Source organism: Muntiacus reevesi, chromosome 5 (assembly GCF_963930625.1).
Source record: "Muntiacus reevesi chromosome 5, mMunRee1.1, whole genome shotgun sequence".
NCBI lineage: Eukaryota > Metazoa > Chordata > Mammalia > Artiodactyla > Cervidae > Muntiacus > Muntiacus reevesi.
This window is the reverse complement of record NC_089253.1, coordinates 122704625-122730193: the sequence shown is the minus strand read 5'-3', so window position 1 is coordinate 122730193 and position 25569 is coordinate 122704625. Positions and strand designations below refer to the sequence as shown.

Genomic DNA, 25569 nt, shown 5'->3' with positions numbered 1-25569 from the left:
TTACCACCTGAGCTACAAGGGAAGCCCTTACATTATGGTTCAGTTTAGCCGTGACCCCGCGGACTGCAGCACATCAGGCCTTCCTGTCCATCACCAACTCCCAGAGCTTACTCAAACTCATGTCCATTGAGTCCGTGATGCCATCCAACCATCTCATCCTCTGTCGTCCCCTTCTCCTCCCACCTTCAAACATTCCCAGCACTAGGGTCTTTTCAAATGAGTCAGTTCTTTGCATCAGGTGGCCAAAGTTTTGGAGTTTCAGCTTCAGCATCAGTCCTTCCAATGAATATTCAGGACTGATTTCCTTTAGGATGGACTGGTTGCATCTCATTGTCCAAGGGACTCTCAAGACTTTTCTCCAACACCATGGTTCAAAAGTATCAATTCTTCGGTGCTCAGCTTTCTTTATAGTCCAACTCTCACATCCATACATGACCACTGGAAAAACCATAGCTTTGACTAGACGGACCTTTGTTGGCAAATAATGTCTCTGCTTAGTGGTATTCAAAATAATTTGTGAACAAAATGAATTTGGGATGGATTGTGAAGGACAATCTACACAACTTGACACCCGATTATACGAAGGAGAGGTGGAGGGCGGAGGGGAAAACTAGGTCGCTTTTGTGTATAACGTCCGGGGAAAAGAGTGGTACCAGGAGCAGAAGCAGGGACAAAGTATTTGTTGGAATACTTGACATGGAGCTGGACACAGCCAGCCGGCTCTTTGCAGAGAACTGGCGGGCTGTAGTGAGGAGGCAGAATTCAGGGATGCCAGGCGCAGTTGACCCTCTACCCTCAGGTCAGGATTTTGGGCACACAGGCCAAGGCCCTGCAGCCTGGACCCCAGCCCACGCGACCCCGCCTCCACTCTCTGTGCCTGCGCTTCACGCCCCTGCCGCCCTCCCGGACGGCGCTTACCTGGCTTGAGGTGCAGGGCCTCCTCCCGGTGTGCGGCCCGTCGCTCCAGGACCACCTGTGCCTCTGGCTTCTCCGGGGACCCTCGGGCTGCAGGGGGCCATGGAGCGGGCTGTGCCGCTCTCATACTGGGGAAGCACCCTGGGCCCCTAAGAGGTCCTGAGGGGCCTGGAGTGGGTGAGGGAAACCCTGACCACCTGGCCCGGTGTTCTTCCTGGACGCTGCAGCAGAGGAGCGTGTGCGCGGGCCGGCACCTCCTCAGACCAGCCAAGAGGGTCCTGACCGGGTCTCCTGTGGAGCCCCGCCCCTCAGGAGCCTAGCCAATCACAAACCTGTCCTGGAAGCCCCGCCCCCATGGAACCGCACCAACTGGATCCCTACTCCCACGGAGCCCCGCCCCCACAGAGCCCCGCCCCACGGAGCCCCGCCCCCACGGAGCCCCGCCCCCACGGAGTCCTGCCTGGTACTGGGCTGCGCATCCCAGGGGCCCCAGGGGACCTGGAAGCCAGGGCCTTCCTTAAGAAGTTGCTGGAGCAGAGCAAGACTTCTTCCTTGGTGCCACTCCTCGCTCCATCTCCCCGACTTGCCCTGCAAACCCTCTCAGCCTCCTACGTTGGGTCAACCTCGTACCCTGCTCTGGGGACGCTCAGCTGCAGAGACAGCGAGAGCAGGGCAGTATGAGATGCGGGGTAAGTGCCCCCATCCCCAGCGGGCAGCACCTCCTCCTCCACCCCAGCCCTCTTTTCTGGCCCCCACCCCCCCAATTCTGCCTCCAGCTCGAGGGGACCACAAGGAAAAGGAACGACCAGAATGAGTCAGGGGCTCAGAAGTTCATAGTGGAGGAAGCAGCAGAGGGCGAGAGCCAGGGACTGGAGTCGAGAGACCAGGAGCGGAGGGAGAGGCCTGAGTCTTGGGGCTGGAGCTCCAGCGAGTCTGGGACGTGCTCATCAGGCATAGGAGGCCTGGAGCAGAGGACAAGCCAGGGCTAGATGAGTGAGGCTTGGGCTTGCAGGCGAATCTGGTCTCCAGGTCTGCCTCGCGAGTTGCTAGTGGTCACTCCATCACCACTTTGCTTTTACTTCATCCAGATCACATCTCCCCTCTGGCCACTTTCCCCCTCTCTTCTACCCTCCTCTTCGCTTCACTTCCATCCTCTCTTCTCTCTCTGGTTTTATCCTACTTTCTTCTCCTGCCCATTTCTGAATTTGGTCCCTCCGCCTTTTTCAGAACCCAGAATCATGGGATGTTTGATCCTAGTCAGTTCAGTTCAGTTTAGTCACTCAGTCGTATCCGACTCTTTGCGACCCCATGAACCACCACACGCCAGGCCTCCCTGTCCATCACCAACTCCCGGAGTCCACCCAAACCCATGTCCATCGAGTCAGTGATGCCATCCAGTCATCTCATCCTCTGTCATCCCCTTCTCCTCCTGCCCTCAATCCCTCCTAGCATCAGGGTCTTTTCCATTGAGTCAGCTCTTTGCGTGAGGTGGCCAAAGTACTGGAGTTTCAGCTTCAGCATCCGTCCTTCCAATGAACACCCAGGACTGATCTCCTTAGGATGGACTGGTTGGATCTCCTTGCAGTCCAAGGGACTCTCAAGAGTCTTCTCCAACACCACAGTTCAAAAGCATCAATTCTCTGGCACTCAGCTTTCTTCACAGTCCAACTCTCACATCCACACATGATCCTAGTCAGCACCCCTTACATAACAGCTGAGGCATGGAGGCCACCAGGGGATTCACAGAACAGGGCAGAGCTGGGAAACCTGGTCTTCTGAATATCCAGTCAGTGCTTTCTTGCCAGTTGTTCTTGATGAGGGTTAGAGAGACCCATGGGATAGAGCAGGGAAGGAGGGATAGGAAGCTGGCAAAAATATTGCAAATTAGAAGGGGTGTGCTGGCTGCTGCTCTGTGTAAGGAATGGTGTGTCTCAGATTGGGACTCATAGATTATAGCCAAAGCAGTAAGCCAAGTGGCCTTGGGGAATTACCTTTGGGGCAAAGAGCTAAAAGGTGGCCAGGCTTACCGGGCAGGTAGGGAAGGGGCAGCGTGGAGGGTGGCCACTTTGGGAGCTAGCTGTTCCTTCCCACTCTGGGAGAAAAAAGAAATTTCATGCAAAGATGGGCACAATAAAGGACAGAAATGGTATGGACCTAACAGAAGCAGAAGATATTAAGAAGAGGTGGCAAGAATACACAGAAGAACTATACAAAAAATATCTTCACAACCCAGATAATCTCCATGGTGTGTTCACCCGCCTAGAGCCAGACATCCTGGAATGTGAAGTCAAGTGGACCTTAGGAAGCATCATGACGAACAAAGCTAGTGGAGGTGATGGAATGCCAGTTGAGCTATTTCAAATCCTAAAAGGTGATGCTGTGAAAGTGCTGTACTCAATTTGCCAGCAAATTTAGAAAACTCAGCAGTGGCCACAGGATTAGAAAAGGTAAGTTTTCATTCCAATCCCAAAGAAAGGCAATGCCAAAGAATGTTCAAACTACCACACAATTGCACATATCTCACATGCTAGCAAAATAATGCTCAAAATTCTCCAAGCCAGGCTTCAATAGTACGTGAACCAAGAACTTCCAGATGCTGAAGCTGGATTAAGAAAAGGCAGAGGAACCAGAGTTCAAATTGCAAACATCCTTTGGATCATTGAAAAAGCAAGAGAGTTCCAGAAAAACATCTCTTCTGCTTTATTGACTACGCCAAAGCCTTTCATTGTGTGAATCACAACAAGCTGTGGAAAATTCTTAAAGATATGGGAATAACAGACCACCTGACCTGCCTCCTGAGAAATCTGTATGCAGGTCAGGAAGCAACAGTTAGAACTGGACACAGAAAAACACACTGGTTCCAAATCGAGAAAGGAGTACATAGAGTCTATATTGTCACCCTGTTTATTTAACTTATATGCAGAGTACATCATGAGAAATGCTGGACTGGATGAAGCACAAGCTGGAATCAAGATTGCTGGGAGAAATATCAACAACCTCAGATATGCAGATGACACCACCCTTATGACAGAAAATGAAGAAGAACTAAAGAGCCTCTTGATGAAAGTGCAAGAGAAGAGTGAACAAGTTGGCTTAAAACTCAACATTCAGAAAACGAAGATCATGGCATCCAGTCCCATCACTTCATGGCAAATAGATGGGGAAACAATGGAAATTGTAACAAACTTTATTTTCTTTGGCTCCAAAATCACTGCAGATGGTGATTGCAGCCATGGAATTAAAAGAGGCTTGCTCCTTGGAAGAAAAGTTATGACCAACCTATACAGCTTATTAAAAAGCAGAGACATTACTTTGCCAACAAAGGTCCATCTAGTCAAAGCTATGGTTTTTCCAGTGGTTATGTATGGATGTGAGAGTTGGACTATAAAGAAAGCTGAGCACTGAAGAATTGATGCTTTTGGACTGTGGTGCTGGAGAAGACTCTTGAGAGTCCCTTGGACTGCAAGGAGATCCAACCAGTCAATCCTAAAGGAGATCAGTCTTGAATATTCATTAGAAAGACTAATGCTAAAGCTGAAGCTCCAATACTCTGGCCACCTGATGTGAAGAACTGACTCATTTGAAAAGACCCTGATGCTGGGAAAGATTAAATGCAGGAGGAGAAGGGGATGACAGAGGATGAGATGGTTGGATGGCATCACTGACTCAATGGACATGAGTTTGAGTAAAGTCTTGGAGTTGGTGATGGGCAGGGAGGCCTGGCGTGCTGTGATTCATGGGGTTGCAAAGGTTCGGACATGACTAAGTGACTGAACTGAACTGAACTGAAGGTCTGGGGGAGGACCTGTGTCTGAATCACTCAGTCACCTCTGACTCTCTTCGACCACATGGACTGTGGCCCACCAGGCTCCTCTGCCCGTGGAATTTCACAGGCAAGAGTACTGGAGTGGGTTGCCATTTCCTTTTCCAGGGGATCTTCTTGACTCAGGGATTGAACTCATGTCTGCTTCTCCATAAAGGAAGGCGGGACTGATTTTTAAGGGTGTTGCAAGCAAACACTTGGTTTTATTTTCTGGGGAAAAATGCAGGTTGGTGCAGAGAGGATATCTGTCAGGGAGCTTTGTCATGATAAACTAAAAAGAGGCCATGCTTAGTATTAATTTATTTCTTTTCCTGACTTTTATTTTTGATTGGAAGAATATTGTGTTTCTGCCATACGCCTACATGAATCAGCCATAAGTGCATATATGTCCCCACCCTCTTGAACCTCCCTCCCACCTCCCACCCCGCCCCGCCACTCTAGGTTGTCACGGAGAGTGAGGATTGAGCTCCCTGAGTCACAGAGCAAATCCCCGCTGGCTGGCTGTTTTCCGTATGGTACTGTATGACTTTCCATGCTACTCTCTCCGTTGTCCCTCCATCTCCTTCCCCCACTGTGTCCACAGTCTCTTCTCTATGCCTGTGTCTCCACTGCTGTCCTGAAAGTAGGTTCATCAGTACCATATTTCTAGATCCCATATAAATGCGTTAATACATGATATTTGTTTTTCTCTTTCTGACCCTCTTCACTCAGCTATTAATTTCAAAGTCAGGTTCTGTGAGTTCATTGTTCGTATAATAAAAAGAGGACTAAGTCACAACTACGTTGCAAGCTCGTCACTGTTTTTAGTGACTTTCTATATTCTAGACTTTGCTTGATTTTCAAATTCATAATATATTTGCTGTTTATAACAGGTACTAGCATGGCCAATATTAAATTGTAGTACTTCCCCTCTGAAGAAGAGGAAAATTAAGTTTAGAGATGGTAGGTCATTTTTCCAAGATCACAATATTCTAAATGGTAGAATTTTTATTTGAGAAATGAGAACATTGTATTTGAATAGACAGTTTTATTGTTTTTAAATTTTCTTTAAAAGTTAGTAAGCTCACATAAGTACTAAGATTTCCTTCATAGCTCACAAGTTTATACTGATTATGTGGAAATATTTCATAAAATAGTCACTTAATAATATATTGCTATTAAATGCAAATGATTACAAGTTATCTCAACTTGTTAGTTATTCAACTCTTTATAGATTGTAACTTTTTATTTAAATGGCTTAATGAACTTCTTTTCTGAGTTGATTCTCTGCTGGCTCAGATGGTAAAGAATCTTCCTGCAATGCAAGAGACCTGAGTTCGATCTCTGGGTGGGGAAGATCCCCTGGAGAAGGAAATGGCAACCCACTCCGGTATTCTTGCCTGGAGAATCTCATAGATGGAGGAGTGTGGTGGGTTCCAGTTCATGGGGTCACAAAGAGTCAGACTCAACTGAGCAACTTCACTTTCACTTTTCTGAGTTGAATGTGACAAATGTTTCGTATTCCAGGCCAAGGTTTTTGGCTGCAAATGGCAGAAGCCAGTGCCTCTTATGGGAAGTGGTAAAGATGAAAACATTGACCAGATTTAGAGTCACTCACAGCACCAGTGGAAAGGCAAGAGAACACATTATAGAAAATCACATCAGAAATAACTGAGGCAAGGCAGCCGAGAAATCAGCAGGGCTCTGGACTCTTGCTGCCTTGCATGTGCATGCGAAGTTGTTTCAGTTGTGTTTGACTCTGTGCAGCGCTCTGAGACTATAGCCCATCAGGATCCTGTATCCATTAATTCTCAAGGCAAGAGTACTGACGTGGGCTGCCATGTCCTCCTCTAGGGACTCTTCCAAACCCATGGGTTGAATCTGTGTCTCAGGTCTCCTGTGGGTTCTTTACCACTAGCGCCACTTATTAGGCCTAATTCACCATTGTCCCATGAGAACATCCACCTGACTCTTCATCTCTACAGCCCTTCCCCCACAAACCTGTCCTTCAATGGCAGAGAATAAATACAATCGTCTCCTTCTGTGTGGTTCCTGGGGTGGGGGCTGACCCTGCCTCAGTCCCGCTTGTAGATCCCTATCAACACAGGGAGTGTTTGCATGTTGGTTGCCCACATCAGGGACAATTTGGAAATGCAGTTGTAACATTGTGGCCTTTTCTAAGAAATAACTAAGTTACACAGCAATTTCGGTGAGTAGCTTGGAGTAACACAGCTTAGTGGAGAGGAAAGTCTAACGTCTAAGTCTTGACCTTTTTCACAGGTCACCATGTTTATCCATGACATTATGAAACACAGTAAATACAATTCATACCTGTTAACAGTGCCTGGCATGGTATGTGTAGTTTAAATGTCCCTCCATTTTTTTCCTTGTCTGTTTTGAGTGCTGACTTAAGTAATGCAAGTTTTCTCATGCATTTGCTTTGAAGATTATTTTTAGTATACTTTAAGCCATTGAAAATAACCTGTGAATTTGTCACCTTGCATTCAGAGCCAGCATAAGCTTGCTTAGTTGCTAAGTCATCTTCAACTCTTTGCGACCACATGGACTGTAGCCTCCCAGGCTCCTGTGTCCATGGGGATTCTCCACGTAAGAAAACCAGAGAGGTTACCATTCCCTCCTCCAGGGAATCTTCCTAACCCTGGGCTCGAACTTGGGTCTTCCATATTGCGGGTGGATTCTTCACCATCTGAGCTACCAGGCAAGTTCAAGAACACTGGAGTGGCTACCCCATTCCTTCTCCAGGCACTCTTCTTGATCCAAGAATCAAACCAGGGTCTCCTGCATTGCAGATTGGTTCTTTACCAGCTGCAGTACCAGGGAAGCCCAACATAAGGTCAGTGAATAAAGCAGGATCCCTAGGAGAACTTGGATTAAATCAACTGTTTTAGGCTTTACAGCAGACAGCTGATTTCCAGCTTTGCCTATGAAGCAAAAATGCTAAGTTTTTCAGTTTGAAAAACATGATGCATGCAGTAATCCCGGAAAGCTGAAAATTGGGTAGATTCTGCAGTTTTTCCTATCCTATCCAATGCAAAATAATCATTTTGTCATAGTGTTGCTCTCTTTTGCACAAAAAGAGCTTTAAAACCCCTCAAAAACTAGATCTGTGCACTTGTGAACAGGACCTCAGTGACCTCTCTTACTGTCTTCCTAGCACCTGAATTATACAAGGGCATGTTGGGCTGTCTGCGACCAGGAAGTGATCCCTCAGCAGACCCTGACCCACTGCCACTCTGACGGTGAACATCAGCCTTCAGAACCGTGAGTGAGACATTTCTGTTGTTAGTAAGCCATCTAGTCAGTGGTATTCTGTCATTGCAGCCTGATCTAAGACAAGAAGCCATTTCTTTTTCCTTTCTTTGTTTTCACATCGGTATCTACTTGCTGCCACATCATTTAATTGAAATATTATTTTTTCCCACTTAATTGTTGTGGAACTTTTGTTATAAACCATAAACCATTTTGAAGTTCTCTGTTGTGTTTCATGAGTTTATCTATTTTTAATACATATTCTGTCTTAATGATGGTTGCTTTATAGTAAGTCTTCCTATCAAATAGTGGAAGGACTCTGGGTTCATCCGTCTTCTTCAAAATTGTCTTGGCTATTCCAGGCAAGTCTGTATAATTTTAGAATCAGCTTATTAATTTCCAATAAAAAAGTCCTACTGAGGTTTGTAGTGGGATGAGTGGTGGCCTGAAAAAAACATGTTCACCTTCAAATCTTGCAACCCGCACATGTTGTTTAGAGAAAGGATCTTTGCACATGTGATTAAGGATCTTAGATGAGAAGATTGTCCTGGATTATGGCAGTGGGCCCAAATCCAATTGTAAATATCCTTCTAGGGGGCTTCTCTGGAGGTCCACTGGTTAAGACTCCATCTTCCAATAAAGGGGGCGAGGATTTGATCCCTGGTGGGGGAGTTAAGATCGCACTTCTGCGGTGCAGCCAAATAAATAAAGAGAAAGCTTAAAAAAATATCCTTCTGAGAGGTGGGCAGGGGTGATTGGAGACACACACGGGGAGAAGGCCGTGTGAAGACGTAGTCAGAGGTGGGAGCGAGGCAGCCACAAGCCAAAGAATGCCAGGAGATGCTGGAGTCACAGGAGCGGGAGGAGAAGAGAAGCAGGGTGTCCTCCGAGCCTCTGGAGGGAGGCTCACCACAATGACAGCTGTGTTTCAGGCTTCCAGCCCCAGATGTGTGTGAAATATACAACTCTTGTGTCTCCAGTCACCCACTCAGCAGACCTTTGATACTGCACCTGTAGAAAGGAGTACAGGGCTTTAACCAAATCATATTATTTGTATTCAATTTAGAAAAACTTGACATTTCAACAGGATTAAGTTTGACTATGGACAAGCATAGTGTATCTGTATATTTAGTTATTCTTACATTTGTCTCAGCAATATTTTTTGGTATTTAGTCAAGAAGTATATACATGCATGCTAAATCACTTCAGTCATGGCTGATTCTTTGAGACCTCATGGACTGTAGCCCACCAGTCTCCTCTGTCCATGGAATTCTCCAGGCAAGAATACTGGAGTGGGTTGCCATTTCCTCCTCTGGGAATCTTCCCAACCCGGGGATCAAACCTGTGTCTCGTATGTATTCTGTATTTGCAGGTGGATTCTTTACCACTAGCACCACCTAGGAAGCCACATAAACTTGTGCATATACTATATACTTGTGTATATGCTGTATACTTGTGTATATAGTTTTAAATTTTACTAATTTTCAATCTTATCATTGCTATTTCCTTCCTTTAGCTTTCTTTGATGTATGTTTTCCAGTTTTTTGAAATGCACTCTTGGTGATTGATTTCAGTCTTCCTTTTCTATATATGCATATGTGTCTATAAATCCCCTTCTAAGCACTGTTTAAACTGCATCCCACAAACTGATCTGCGTGTTTTCTTGATCATTCATTTTCTAATTTTTATTTTGATATTTTCATTACTCATTGTTATTTAGAAATGTGCTGCTTAATATTGTCATGTGGGAATTTTCTACTTATAGTTTCATTCAATTTTTATGTCTTTTTAAAAGACTTTGTTGATTTCTAACTTAACTTCTGTTATTATAACATACTTTATTTGCTTTAGTTTGATGATGAGTGAGTGCAGTGTATCTATTTATTCTGTATCTATATAGTATTTTTAAATGTGTTCATATTTATGTTCTAGTGCTAATATGAACTTTTATTTTGAATGTTCCTTGATGTACCATAAAACAATATCTACTCTTCAACTCTTGTAAGGTTCTATAAATATCAATTAAGTCCACTTGTGTAATAAGGTTGTTTAAATAGTCTATGTTCTTAGTGACCTTTTACTAGTTTTATCTCTTTTGTTGTTTAAATTACAATTTTATTTTCGTGGTTTAAAATGTGTATCCTTGACTTCTTATAATCTCCCTTAAATTAGAATATTTACCACCTTTTGAGTGATTTAAAAAAATTAAAAGTATTTGATTTACTCTACTCCCCTTGGGGCTTCCCTGGTAGCTCAGACAGTAAACCATCTGCCTGCAATGCGGAAGATCTGGGTTCGATCCCTGGGTCGGGAAGATCCCCTGGAGAAGGAAATGGCAACCTATTCCAGTTCTCTTGCCTAGAAAATTCCATGGATGGAGGAGCCTGGTAGGCTATAGTCCATGGGGTCACAGAGAGTCAGACATGACTGAGCAACTTCACTTCACTGGTACTCCCCTTACCCCTTGACACTTTCTGATATTATTGACAAACATTTTGTTTCCTCTTATGTTATAAGCTCACAAGGCAGAATTACCAATCTTGCTTTAGAAGTCACAGTTACTTGTATTTCTCCATGAGTTTACCTTTTCTAGTGCTCCCCCTTTCTTCTGGAACTTTCTTTTCCTATCTATTATGATATAATTTCAGTCTAAAGGAACTCCACGAGTAATTCTTATGGTGCAAGTCAACTGGCACATAATTTTTAGCTCTTTTTTGGGGGGTGGGGTATCTGAACGTGAGTTTGTATTGCCTCAGTTTTTGAAGAATCTGTATTGAGGGATTAGAATTATGAAGTTGCAAATTTTCACCCTTTAGGCGCTTAGCAGATGTAGTTTTATTGCCCTTCTTCTATGTTTATTGTTTATCCTCAAAAGTTAGTCATCAGATAAAAAGTCACATTTAAAAAAAGTAATGTGTCGTTTATCTCCATCTGCTTTTAAGGTTTTGTCTTTGGTTCTGGTTTTCAGCATTTGAGTTTTGAGGGGCCTAAGTATTTTGTTTTCCAGTTTTCATTATGGGGTTTTCTGAGCGACTCTAATCTGTGGATCATTAAGTTTCATTACTTTAGGAAAACTTGGAGCCATTGTCTCCTCAAATAGTTAACACCAGTCTCTTCCTCCTCTTTTCCTCTGTGCTCACTTTGGGTATTCTCTGTTTATGAATCATCTCATGTCTTGTAACTTTTTATTTGAGAAAAGACATTGTTATGATCACAAAGGCTTCAGACAATAGTCAATTTATGATTTGTCCCTATTCCTGAGATTAGATGCATTAGGACTATGAATTTAGAGTTCCCAGGTCTCTCTCTTCAGCTGTGAAAGACCATGAGAAATTTAGTCATGCTCTGTAGAAATGTGAGCAAAATGCTTTTCTCACATCTCAAATTCCTTATGTGTATTTTTATTACAGATTATTACGTGGGATTAAATGAGCTAATGTATTGAAACCATTTAGCAGTGTTTGATGTATGGGGAATTCTCAAAAAAATGTGAACTTTTGTTTGCTGATTGTACAGGTATTATTCTATCTTGCATGGTTTTGGTGAGTATCCCTTCCTAGAGATTTAGTGAGCTGCAAATCACCTGCATCTGCTGGCACACACAGGCATAGTTATGCTGACTGTCAGGATGGCTGTGCATGGATGATGCCAGCTGGAGATGCTGTCCAGAGCTGGGCCTCAGCTGGGGCCAACTGTGTTTGCCCAAGATGGCGGCGATGGCATCTCCTATCTCATGCACTTCTCCTCCAACCTGACTTTGACTCTCCTTCCAACGAGGAGACTTCTGTGACTTATTTTATGAAATATGTTTTTTAAAAAACAAGACAAAACTGGAGGATGATTTCTTTACAGCGTTGTCCCAGTTTCTGCCACACAGCAAAGTGAGCGTCACGTTTGCACACGTCTCCCCTCTCTCTGGATTTCCTTTCCGCTGGGTCAGCACAGAGCACAGAGCAGAGTCCAGCTCCCTGGGCCTACAGTAGGTTCTTATTAGTCACCTGTGTTATGCATAACATCCATAGTATATATGTGTCCATTCCGACGTCCCAGTTCATCCCACCCTCTCTCCGCCTGAATGACCCAGCGGTTCATGCCTTACATCTGGGTGTCTCCTTCTGCTTTGTAAATTAGACCATCTATGCCATTTTTCTAGGTTTCACATGTATGCCTGAATATATGGCATTTGTTTTTCTCTTTCTGACTTACTTCACTCTGTATCGCAGTCTCTAGGCCTATCCACGTCTCTGCCAATGACACCGTTTTGCACCTCTATGGCTGAGTAATACCCATTGTATGTGAGTACCACAGCTTCCCTTTCCGTTCATCTGTTGATGAAGCAATGCCTGTGCTTTCTAGAGCTGTCTTGTAGCATGTTCTCATACTTCCATTTTATTTACTAGAGGGCTGACCCTTTAGACCTTCATGTACATATAAGCAATCTGACTGCCCTAAGGTAGCCAGGCTATGAAGTTCAACTAGTTGAACCTGAGGGGTCACTTGGAGAGTCTCTGAGACCACATGCAGAGAGAAATGCTCCTCCAGCCCCAGCTTCCACCCAGCTGTAGTTCCAGCTGCTGGGTGACTAACCCCATGAGATGCCCTGAGCCAAAACCACACTTTCAAATTCTTTCCAAGTTCCTGATCCACAGACACGTAAGACACAATGAAGTGAGCATGGTAGTCAGACGCTTGATCCTTGGAAGAAAAGCTATGACCAACCTTAGACAGCATATTAAAAGCAGAGACATTACTTTGCTGACAAAGGTCCATATAGTTAAAGGTATGGTTTTTCCAGTGGTCATGTATGGATGTGAGAGTTGGACCATAAAGAAAGCTGAGCACTGAAGAATTGATGCTTTTGGACTGTGGTATTGGAGAAGACTCTTGAGAGTCCCTTGGACTGCAAAGAGATCCAACCAGTCCATCCTAAAGGAAATCAGTCCTGAATATTCATTGGAAAGACTGATGCTGAAGGTGAAACTCCAATACTTTGACCACCTGAAGCGAAGAACTGACTCATTGACAAAGACCCTGATGTTGGGAAAGATTGAAGGTGGGAGGAGAAGGGGATGACAGAAGATGAGATGGTTGGATGGCATCACCAACTCGATGGACATGAGTTTGAGCAAGCTCTGGGAGTTGGTGACGGACAGGGAAGCCTGGCATGATGCAGCCCATGGGGTTGCAAAGAGTCGGTCATGACTGAGCAACTGAACTGAACTGAATGGTAATCTGATTGTCAAAAGTAATTAGGATAACTTGTGAACTTCCACTAAACCACTCAACCAAAGCTATCTAAATTGGAAGTGGTTTTTCTCTTAGTACAACAAGAAGAGACTCATGAATTTTTATTACTTATAGTCATCTCTGCAATAGAGCATGAGTCTCCCATCTGACCTGCTAAGTATATCTGTACCATGTTAATAGAATGTCTGCTTTTTACCTAGGCCAGAGTCTAATGTATATGTGACTTCCCAAAGCAGGAATACATAAGTCGAGTAATTTGTGTCTCACAAATTTTAGGTCCCGTGGACAATCCAAGGAGTTTCTCTCAGAATCTCCAAAAAGGTGCTCATTATCCCACCTGTTCTTGGAAACTCTTTGGCTCAGCAACTAAAAGGGAAGTAGAGATCTGCATGCTGCCTGTCCAAAAACTCTTTCTCTGGGCTTGTGGTGTAATCACTGTGATTTGTGAACATCCAAGAAACGCTCTCTGGTTTTCTGGTTGGTCTTACAGAGCCCCTTCTGTCTGTACACTGATTTGTGTCTTGGTTTTCAAATGTATCTCAGACTCTCCACCTGAAAAATAAGTGAAATAGAAGTGCACACACATCCTGAGCATTTCACATATACTGCTTATTCCTCAGGCTACACTTGTAGTTCATTCCTTGTTTTAATATCAACCTTCCATCCAGTTGATTTACAATGTTGTGTTAATGTCTGCCATGTAGCAAAATGATTCAGTTATGTATATATTCTTTTCCTGAAGTTTTTCGATTAAATGTTGATTTCTCCATTTATTTCTTGTGGGTGTTCACTCCATCACCAAGACCTATTTTTTTGCCTTCCAAATATTCCTCTAGCCTTAGTTTTCCCTCCTTACAGTCACTTACACTGTCCTTATCTGTGCCTAGCACATAAATATAAGAACCAGTGTGCGTTTTACAGAAAGGGGAATCATTACTACCACTGGCTACATTCTATGTTGTGTCAAATGTATTTACAAACAACTCTGAAATGCGTGAAAAAATTAGAGTCTGTGTTAGCTCATTGAGTTGTGAATTCTTTCTGTATTGTTAACTGAGCCGTGTGATGAGGGAACATGATGGCTACCCATGCCCCTCAGCCCCCAGCTAGTTTGTTGGAGATAATCACATAGTTAGGTTTTATCATTCGGGGAGGTTTGACTAAAATTATTGTTCAGCTCAGGCAAATGGAGAAATAAAATAGACAGTTTATTTTAATTATGTACCCAGAGCTTGGACATGAAAAGAAATAATGAAATCAGAAAAAGAAACTTAAAAATTTTTCTGTCTATTCTCGAAAATATCTACAACGTCATTATCTACAAAGTTGCCTATGGTAATAGGATGTAAGTTATTCCTTCAGCATTTTTATTTTAAGTATTTTCTAAAGTGCTTATTCTTCAATATTATTTTACTGGATGATTAATATGACTAACTTCATTTACAGAAAATTAAAGTTAGCATAATAGGAATTTCAGAGTAAAGAGACAAAACATTTTTTGAACCTCAAAAGTATTAAATATGCCTCAAAGGCACAACAGAAATCCTGTGGCAGAGAAGTCTCAGATTTCACAAGGAGGTGGCATGCATTTAATGCTGGAATGTTCATTATGGGATCAATTATGCATAATTTTTATTCATAATATACACAAGAACTCTTTTCCTGTGAATAATGGGACCTGAGACCAAGACCTCTCAAGTGTACAGCAGTCAAATTCCTGCAAATACCAGGGGTTTTGTTTGGTCAGAGACCGGTCAGTCAGGTTTTGCCATAAAGTCTGCTCAAGACACACAGCTAACAAAGGAATTTTTCACTTGTAAATAATGGGCCAAATACAACCCCCCATGAGCCTCTTCCATTATGTGTCTTCTTGAGACTGTTCATTCTGTTTCCTTTATTCCTTGGTTGGATTTGTTGGCATATAAAACAGCAGAGTTTCAAGCATTCTTTGTGATGGGTAATCCTATTAGTTTGGGAAAATGATTTTCCTGAAATTTGGAAAACAGGATAATTTGCTTCATGCCACTTTTTGCATAGGCCATACTTTGATCACAATGTACTTTTTAACTGCCATAAAATGAGAAAGGCTCTGTGCCTTTTTTTCTCCCCCAAGCATCCCTTTATTCTAACTTGGAAGCCTAATTAGTCCAGATTGTATTAAAAAGCTTTGTCTTTGCTGCTTTAGTCCGAGAAGAGTGAGAACATGATGCCTGTCCTGGTGGGTCACAGGCTGAAGAGGCCTGACCCCGGAATCAAATGTCTGACCTGGCCTGACCCTCACCTCTACTTAAAATCAAGTCTTTACTTTTATTTAGAAACAGGGGTATACTTTCCATGTATCTTTTTTTCCCCTTGTCCCAGCTGCTAAGGCATACCCATGGCTATTCGTCTGAGAACTTGGGGTGGGAAAGGACATTTTCCAGTCTTCTCACTTTGGGGAATGGAGTCTGGGTTTGATTTACTCATGTTTACTTAGGAAAAAACAAAAACAAAACTCCACTATGTTGTCTACGAATTCCATATAAGAAGAAAGCAACCCTCCCCCAAAAAATCCAGGATTAGATCAAGTGTGGGCTTTCTCACCACTGAACATGAAACTTAAACTTTTAAATCCTTAGATTGAATTAAAATTGATTTCTGATGAGACAAAATGTTTGGAAAGCCTATTAAAAAATTACAGTTGGTGGAACCTTGAAAGCAATGTCAATTTTTTTGTTGGGCACATAGGAGGCTGGGTGAACTCAGCTAATAATATTACTATTAATCACTTTATGGCTTTGTGCTCTTGCTTTGGAGGAAATGATCAATACCCTTAATTTTAACCTTGCTTTGATTGTGTGACTCCACGGTTCCTTTTTCTCTGTTTGTATGGTTGTTACAGTAAATTTAATTTATGACTGTGTAGGGTGATGTATCGTCCTGGTCATATCCTGTGATTGCTCATGGGGAGAATCCCCGTGGGGTTACTCTGTGAGACTTGATGGCAGACTCTTCTGCTTTACACATCTTTCCTTTTTAGGGGAATTGGAGGAGGGGGAGTTTAGCTTATTCAGTGCATCCCAAATTATAATGTACAGAGCTTTTATTCTCTCATTTAGGCTTGTGGTATAACTCTGTAGACTTGATACACAACCTCGGGGGCTTCTTTCAACCCTAAATTCAATCATGTACCTTTTAAAATAAAAACTCTTTGGTGCCTCTATTCCCCTCTTCCCCGTCTGTCGTGATCATCACTAGTTCAGCTTAAGAACAGGGCAAAGTTTTATTGCAGCTGTCAAATCTCAACAGTTGTGATATTTAGTGCAACAGCCAAATGTCAGCCTTAGTGGAACAAGGCTTTAATTTTCTGAGCAAAGCACGTTGCTGTACTGACATGTTCAAGTTCAAGTGTAGCAGACACAGTCAAGGTTAAGTTGTTTGTGGAGCAAACATACCTCTTCAGCCTGAGATAATCTGGCCATGTCGATTTAATCACAAACAGAAGAGCGAAACCTAACTAAAAACACCCTTGAAGATGAAAGTGAATGATGAAAAATGCCTCAGAATGAAGGCTGCCTCTGTTCCTCAGTTGGCCAGTGTCAGGTGACGACAAGTCAAAATTCAGATACGAAATTATGCCTACGGGCACATCCTTTGATTCAGAATTATTGAAATGCTTCGAAATCGAGAGGGTTCTCCAACTGGTGAAGTGTATAAGCTCTGAGCCATGTACAGAGCAATTTAAAATTATTCAAGCTCTTCAAATTTTCCAGAGTGCTTCAATTTGTAAGTTATCAGGGTTTCAGGAATATATAATGTATAGGCATTTGAAGATGGTGAAAATGCTCTTAAAAAAACAAAAAGCACCCTTTACTTGTTCAGACATCTGGGCATGTGCGGACACAAGAATAGATTGATGTAGATTATCTGAGCGCCTCAATTTGTAAGTGATTCCAGGAGCTGCCTTGATCATTCAGCACATGTTCAAATCCTTCAAGCTGCCCCATTCAAAGCATGGGAGGGAAAGAGGAAACCATGTCTTCACCTAGGGGCAAGTGGGTAATGGTCTAGGAATTCAAATGTTTCTCATAACTGTCTTATGAGATTCTTGGAGCCATGACTTGGAAGGCAACAAAGAATGAGGTTCATCTAAGCTTTGGGTTCATCTAAGCTTTGGGTCAGTGCCTTCCTCGAGCTCATTCACACTCTGCTGTCTGGGAGCTGGATGCAGGAACCCTAGTCAACTTACGCTCCTTGAACGGTCCATGTATTCCCACGTGGATGTCTTTTCTCTTGATGGTACTTCAAGGATAAAGATAGATTGCATCTTGCATGCCAAGTCACATCACTTCTTAGTGGAGCCCTGAAGGGCAATGTTAAGAAGGGCTCAGAGGCCACGTGAGGTCTCGGCCATCAACCAGGGTCCTCACTGATGCTGGCACCGTGGAGGATGGAGGAGAGACAGTTGTCACCAGGCAGAGACTTCCTCTTCTTGTCCTGTACTCATCCTGTGCTTCCTGTTCAGGTGACACTCTCAAGTTTTCCAAATGTATTTAATGAATCTTTTTTAGTGTTACAGTCTTTGATCTTCATCGACATTTTTACTGCTTTAAATTTTTAAATATTAAAATCATAATCAAAACTTTAAAAGATGTTTGTGTTCTGTGTAATGCAAGACAAGCTGGTGGTCATTTATTTTCTGTTTCAGCGAGGTGTCCTATTAAATATGCTCACAGAGAAAATCCCCGTGTGTCAACCTTGTTGGTCTTCCAGATCTCTCTTGTCTGCTCCTCTTAGCTGTGTGACCTTCACACAGAGGGGTAATGGGAGGTCCCTTCACCCCTCTGGATCCTGTTGGCTTTAGTTGTTAAGTGAAAAATCAGATAAGCTGAGCTCGGAACCCCCAGCAATTGAAATTGTGATGCTTGAGGCTCCCTGCTCAGGTACCGAGATGTCAGACTGAAGCAACCCCAGATCCCCGTGTGGTGGGCGGGTTCTCCAGCTGAGTGATGGAATTCTCGAGCTGCTGGCCCCAGTCACGCAGCTGTACAACCGGCCACATGCTGGATTTCAGAGGCTGAAGGGGAGCTTCCTGTTCTTTTCTAAATGGACACAGTCCACCCACGGAAGCTGGTCATTCCTTTATGTGTGTTAGTTGCTCAGTCATGTCTGACTCTTTGCGACCCCACGGACTGTAGCCCACCAGGCTCCTCTGTCCATGGGATTCTCTAGGCAAGAATCCTGGAGTGGGGTTCCGTTGCCTCCTCCAGGGGATCTTCCTGACCCAGGGATCAAACCTGTGTCTCTTGTGTCTCCTGCATTGGCAGGCATTCTTTTACTGGTGAGCCATCCGGGAAACCTGTATTACACTTTCCCTCATAATAAATCTCATGAGCCATTTTCCTAATTAAGATGTTTGCTAAATATAGTCTAACCATAGTCCCTGGCTGCAAGAATTGGACATAAACCCATAAGATGTAAATTGGAAAGACAAAAATATGTGCTTACATTCTGAAAACTTAGGAGAATCAAAAGGATTGATCACGCCTGCTGACTGGATGTGGTGTGCAGTGCCCGGGGATATTAAATGTCTGTGCGAACAGGACCGAAGGGGCAACTTCCCAGAATTTACAGGAGCTTAAAGCCTGACCTCAGGTATAAATCAGTGATTCTCCTACTTTGAGATTCCATGATTCACACAATTAAAAAGCAAGAAGAACTGTGCAACAGAAAGTGCCAATTTTTATTTTGTCAACAACAAATTTTTTTTCTTTTTCTTTTTTTTCTTGAGGAATAATTGCTTTACAGAATTTTGTTGTTTTCTGTCAAACCTCAACATGAATCAGCCATAAGCAATTGTTAAAAGAAAAGAAATCAAAGAAAAAATAGTACCCTCTCTGGTTACCGTTATTTACTAAAAGAAGAAATAAATTTAATATCCCCAAAGAGAAATAGTGGACATATTCTCAGAACAAAGAGTCATCTTTTAAATTTAAAGTTTAAACCCTTATGAAAACCTCACTACTTTGCACTGTGTCCATTGGAAGTTTATAAATTACTTAGATCAAAGATGGTGACTTGCTACTGCTGCTGCTAAGTCACTTCAGTCGTGTCTGACTCTGTGCGACCCCACAGACGGCAGCCCACCAGGCTCCCCCATCCCTGGGATTCTACAGGCAAGAACACTGGAGTGGGTTGCCATTTCCTTCTCCAATGCATGAAAGTGAAAAGTGAAAGTGAAGTCGCTCAGTCGTGTCCGACTCTTAGCGACCCCATGGACTGCAGCCTACTAGGCTCCTCCATCCATGGGATTTTCCAGGCAAGAGTACTGGAGTGGGGTGCCATTGCCTTCTCCGATGGTGACTTGGGACCCTGATAATTACTAATGATAATTCAGGCCAGCACTCAAAAATGATAATATTTTGATACGTTATTTTTGTAACTTATTTATCTTTGTGCGTTGTATTAGTTTATTGCTTGACACATACATTTGGCACTTGATGAATGCTTGCTTCAGGAGTGAGTGAGTGAATGAATCAATTGATCAATCAATTGATTATTGAAAACTTGGGTGAGAGCAATAGCAGAGGCCCTGTGGTTTTTGTTAGGAGCTCTTCTTGGTGGACCTAGAGCTTTTACATCAGCACTGATTACACCTGAAGGACTGGGAAGCCAGGCTTCTAAGAGAGAGTGTTCTGAAGAGAAGCCTCCATCAGCCTTGGGTGTCCCAGAATCAAAGACCTCGTGTCTTGAGGCCTAGGGTGGGGAGTTGGTCTTCCCAGAACTAGACAAATACAATGAAATTGTGAAAGCTCACACACCTCTAATAGTACTAAAGTCACTGTTCATAGTAATCAAGAAAATTAAAACAATAATTTAGAAAATTAAACTGCTTAAGTTAATAAAAGCATTATATTAATTTTCAAATGGATTCTGTTCCAGTTTAAGGTGCTCCTCCCTTACACAAACCATCCACATTGATTTCAGTGGTGATTGACAGCCACCGTTTTCAACATGACCTTGTGTGTTCACTGCACACTGTGAGTCTAGCAGAGGACCATGGGGTCTCTCTTTGCCCACCTGCCATTTCTAAGTGCTCTTCTCCATCTTTCCTGCTTCCTTCAGAACCCAGGATGGTTCAGGTGGGAGGGAATGTCTCCATTTTCACTAATAACTAACTCAGTTAACAAATGCAGACATTTTGATACTATCTTGAGATGCTCAAGATGCATTCCGGAGATGAACTCTCAGGTTTGAAAGAAGACTTTTTTTTTTTTTTTTTTTTTTTTATCACACAACTTTAAACCTGATCCCATCATCTCATTATCAGATCATACTCTGTTGTTGGTGTTCAGTTCTTCAGTTGTGTCCAATTCTTTGTGACCCCATGAATGACAGCACGCCAGGCTTCCCTGTCCTTCACCGTCTCCCAAAGCTTGCTCAAACTCATGTCCACTGAGTCAGTGATGCCATCCAACCATCTCATTCTGTCTCCCCCTTCTCCTTTTGTGCTCAATCTTTCCCAGCATCAGGGTCTTTCCCAGTGAGTTGGCTCTTTGCATCTGGTGGCCAAAGTATTGGAGCTTCAGTTTTAGCATCAGAGTTTCTCCAACATCACAGTTTGAAAGCATACTCTCTTTCAGATCTGGATTCCTCAGTGTGTATGCCCAGAAGTGGTATTGCTGGGTCATATGGCAGTTCTATTTCCAGTTTTTTAAGAAATCTCCACACTGTTTTCCATAGTGGCTGTACTAGTTTGCATTCCCACCAACGGTGTAAGAGGGTTCCCTTTTCTCCACACCCTCTCCAGCATTTATTGCTTGTAGACTTATCTGAAAGAGACACGTGCACCCCAATGTTCATTGCAGCACTGTTTATAATAGCCAGGACATGGAAGCAACCTAGATGCCCATCAGCAGATGAATGGATAAGGAAGCTGTGGTACATATACACCATGGAATATTACTCAGCCATTAAAAAGAATTCATTTGAATCAGTTCTAATGAGATGGATGAAACTGGAGCCCATTATACAGAGTGAAGTAAGCCAGAAAGATAAAGAACATTACAGTATACTAACACATATATACGGAATTTAGATAGATGGTAGCGATAACCCTATATGCAAAACAGAAAAAGAGACACAGAAATACAGAACAGACTTTTGAACTCTGGGGGAGAACGTGAGGGTGGGATGTTTTGAAAGAACAGCATGTATATTATCTATGGTGAAACAGACCACCAGCCCAGGTGGGATGCATGAGTCAAGTGCTCGGGCCTGGTGCACTGGGAGGACCCTGAGGAGTCGGGTGGAGAGGGAGGTGGGAGGGGGGATCGGGATGGGGAATACGTGTAACTATATGGCTGATTCACGTCAATGTATGACAAAACCCACTGAAATGTTGTGAAGTGATTGGCCTCCAACTAATAAAATAATATTTAAAAAAAAAAAAAAAAAACGGAAAAAAAAAAAAAAAAAAAAAGAAAGCATACTCTCTGAGATAGACTATAAATTGATAGTTTTATAAATCTAATATCTCTTTGAACAATAGTATTTGTATTATTTGGACAAAAGTGGTAATGTTCTGAATTGTTACATTAAAACACAGTTTCTTTTGGTAATAGTGTCTGTTTTATTTTTTTTGTTTTATTAGTGAAACTGAGATTTCAGAAGATGGAAATGGCCTGGGATCTTCTTGAAATATGAGAAACATCACCTTTACTACCCCAGATCTTCCTCAATTTCTTTTCCATACTTTATCAGGGTAATCTTTATAGGAGGATGGGAGGGGCAGATAAAAGAGACATCCATGATGTGGGTTGACCTGGAAAAAAGAAACAAATCTTTAGTCAGGATATTATTTTGCCTCAGGAGGACCAGAGAATCTGCGATGCCACTCACTTATCCTCTCCTTGTCTATCATGACTTTTGGGTTATCTCGAGGGTGGAGCTGTGAAGGACATCTGATTTGCTATTTAAAAAAAAAAAAAAAAAAAAGATGGATCAGTTCCTATAGAGCAGACATAGTCAAGATTTATTCTTTTTATACATTTTTCTCATGTAGTGTCATTGAGTGAAGAAGGCCATGGCAAGCCACTCCAGTGTTCTTGCCTGGAGAATCCCAGGGGCGGTGGAGCCTGGTGGGCAGCCGTCTATGGGGTCGCACAGAGTCGGACACGACTGGAGCTACTTAGCAGAAGTGTCATTGAGATATTTTGATATAGTGACCATTCCAAGAATGAGGACTAGAAAAATCATTTTCTTACATCTCTCCAGTAATTCTAAGTAGGTTTTTAAAGGCACTCTCCTTCTTTCAGAATTTATTATGAAATATTTACCCACCAATTTAGCAAGATGATTTATGCTTCTATTGAAATATGAGCATCTTGAGAAAAAACAAAACAAAACAAATGTACATAGTAAATATAGAAAGCGCAAAAGAATAGCAATGTAGACCGTCTCACTCTAAGGCAGTGTCTTCACTTCTGCATTATTGACATTTTGGACAAAGCGTTCTCTGTTGGGGGTTGGGAGATGCTGTACTGTGCATTGTAGGGAGTTTAGCAGCATCCCTGGTTTCTGCCCACTAGGTGCCTGTACTGGCCCCGGATGAAACTATAGCCCCAGACTCTCCGGATGTTGCCAGTTGTCCTTGCTTATCTAAGGCAACGGCAATTCAAATTTTACAAGATTAACGTTTAGAGAAGCTGGTGTACCTGTGAGACTCGCAAGCCTGTATCTTTCGCCGTTTTCACCTTAGGGAGCTGCCCACCCACCACTTGTTACTCTTGGGCTGGCACTTCCACTCCACCTTAAATTCCTTGTTTCTCTCATTTTCAGTAATCCTCCATATGGTCACCAAATTAACATTCCTACTATATCACTTTGATAATTGCAGTCCTACTTAGACAAATTTAGTGTCTCCTAGTTACCGAATAAAATCCAAAGTTCTTAACCTCATATTGAAGAGCCTCCAAATTTTGACCTCAGTCCACCTTTTTAGCTGTCCCTCTTTACCTATGAAAATTTTATCTGCACCTTTAAATCCTTAAAGTGTTCTGATCAGTTTATTCCAATGATTTATCTCTTTCTTACTCTCTCCCTCCATCTTACTCTCTCTCTGTCCACCTCTATGTTGATCTAACCCATATCTGGACACAGTGAATGTTCTAGGTCCTTTATTGCTATTTTTATTGCTGTTTATTTAGTGAAATTTTCACCTGTTTACATCCTTGTCTCATTATTGGTACAAATGAGATTTTAATCTTTGAGTTCCTGAAAACACAATCAATAGAAGTTAATCCACTGTACAGGTATGAAGCTGGAATCAGGATATATTTGATTCTAATAAACAGATAAGTTAATGCAAGGCTTTTTATTTAAAATAAAGATCATGGAGGGACACTAGCCTTACAAGCCCTATGTTCCCAAGTTGATTTATTGTTATTTAGAATATATTTGATCACACACTTAGAGAATGAACTCATGGTTGCCAGGAGGAAAGGTCGGGTGAAGGGATAGTTGGGGGGTTTGGGATGGACATGTACACACTACTATATTTAAAATGGATCACCAACAAAGAGCTAGTGTATGGCACAGGGGACTGTGCTTGAGTTATGTGACAGCCTGGATGGAGGGGAGTCTGAGGGAGAATGGATACATGTAGGTGTGTGGCGGCCTGGACGGAGGGGAGCCTGAGGGAGGGTGGATACAGGTCGGTGTGTGGCGGCCTGGACGGAGGGGCGCCTGAGGGAGGGTGGATACAGGTCGGTGTGTGGCGGCCTGGACGGAGGGGCGCCTGAGGGAGGGTGGATACATGTCGGTGTGTGGCGGCCTGGACGGAGGGGAGCCTGAGGGAGGATGGATACATGTCGGTGTGTGGCGGCCTGGACGGAGGGGCGCCTGAGGGAGGATGGATACATGTCGGTGTGTGGCGGCCTGGACGGAGGGGCGCCTGAGGGAGGATGGATACAGGTCGGTGTGTGGCGGCCTGGACGGAGGGGCGCCTGAGGGAGGGTGGATACATGTCGGTGTGTGGCGGCCTGGACGGAGGGGCGTCTGAGGGAGGACGGATACATGTCGGTGTGTGGCGGCCTGGACGGAGGGGAGTCTGAGGGAGGACGGATACATGTCGGTGTGTGGCGGCCTGGACGGAGGGGCGTCTGAGGGAGGACGGATACATGTCGGTGTGTGGCGGCCTGGACGGAGGGGCGTCTGAGGGAGGACGGATACATGTCGGTGTGTGGCGGCCTGGACGGAGGGGCGTCTGAGGGAGGACGGATACATGTCGGTGTGTGGCGGCCTGGACGGAGGGGCGCCTGAGGGAGGGTGGATACAGGTCGGTGTGTGGCGGCCTGGACGGAGGGGCGCCTGAGGGAGGACGGATACATGTCGGTGTGTGGCGGCCTGGACGGAGGGGCGCCTGAGGGAGGGTGGATACATGTCGGTGTGTGGCGGCCTGGACGGAGGGGCGCCTGAGGGAGGGTGGATACAGGTCGGTGTGTGGCGGCCTGGACGGAGGGGCGCCTGAGGGAGGATGGATACATGTGGTGTGTGGCGGCCTGGACGGAGGGGCGCCTGAGGGAGGATGGATACATGTCGGTGTGTGGCGGCCTGGATGGAGGGGCGCCTGAGGGAGGATGGATACATGTCGGTGTGTGGCGGCCTGGACGGAGGGGCGCCTGAGGGAGGATGGATACATGTCGGTGTGTGGCGTCCTGGACGGAGGGGCGCCTGAGGGAGGATGGATACATGTCGGTGTGTGGCGGCCTGGACGGAGGGGCGCCTGAGGGAGGATGGATACATGTCGGTGTGTGGCGGCCTGGACGGAGGGGCGCCTGAGGGAGGATGGATACATGTCGGTGTGTGGCGTCCTGGACGGAGGGGCGCCTGAGGGAGGATGGATACATGTCGGTGTGTGACGGCCTAGACGGAGGGGCGCCTGAGGGAGGATGGATACATGTCGGTGTGTGGCGGCCTGGATGGAGGGGCGCCTGAGGGAGGATGGATACATGTCGGTGTGTGGCGTCCTGGACGGAGGGGCGTCTGAGGGAGGATGGATACATGTCGGTGTGTGGCGGCCTAGACGGAGGGGCGCCTGAGGGAGGATGGATACAGGTCGGTGTGTGGCGGCCTAGACGGAGGGGCGCCTGAGGGAGGATGGATACATGTCGGCGTGTGGCGGCCTTGATGGAGGGGCGTCTGAGGGAGGATGGATACATGTCGGTGTGTGGCGGCCTAGACGGAGGGGCGCCTGAGGGAGGATGGATACATGTCGGTGTGTGGCGGCCTGGATGGAGGGGCGTCTGAGGGAGGATGGATACAGGTCGGTGTGTGGTCGGTTGCTCTGCAGTCCA

The 25569-nt window shown here is 44.3% G+C and overlaps 1 protein-coding gene across 1 annotated transcript in view; it reads right to left on the bottom strand.

The window, feature by feature from the left end:
- Nucleotides 1-2938: 2938 nt before the first annotated feature.
- LOC136169426 (uncharacterized) overlaps nt 2939-25569 on the bottom strand; it is a 39984-nt gene continuing 17353 nt past the window's right edge. The window contains exons 4-5 of the mRNA XM_065937183.1: nt 23926-25450; nt 2939-3007 (exon numbers count right to left, since the gene is read on the bottom strand). Of these exons, the coding sequence (XP_065793255.1) occupies nt 2939-3007; nt 23926-25450 (1594 nt within the window). The remainder of the gene's footprint in view (nt 3008-23925; nt 25451-25569) is intronic.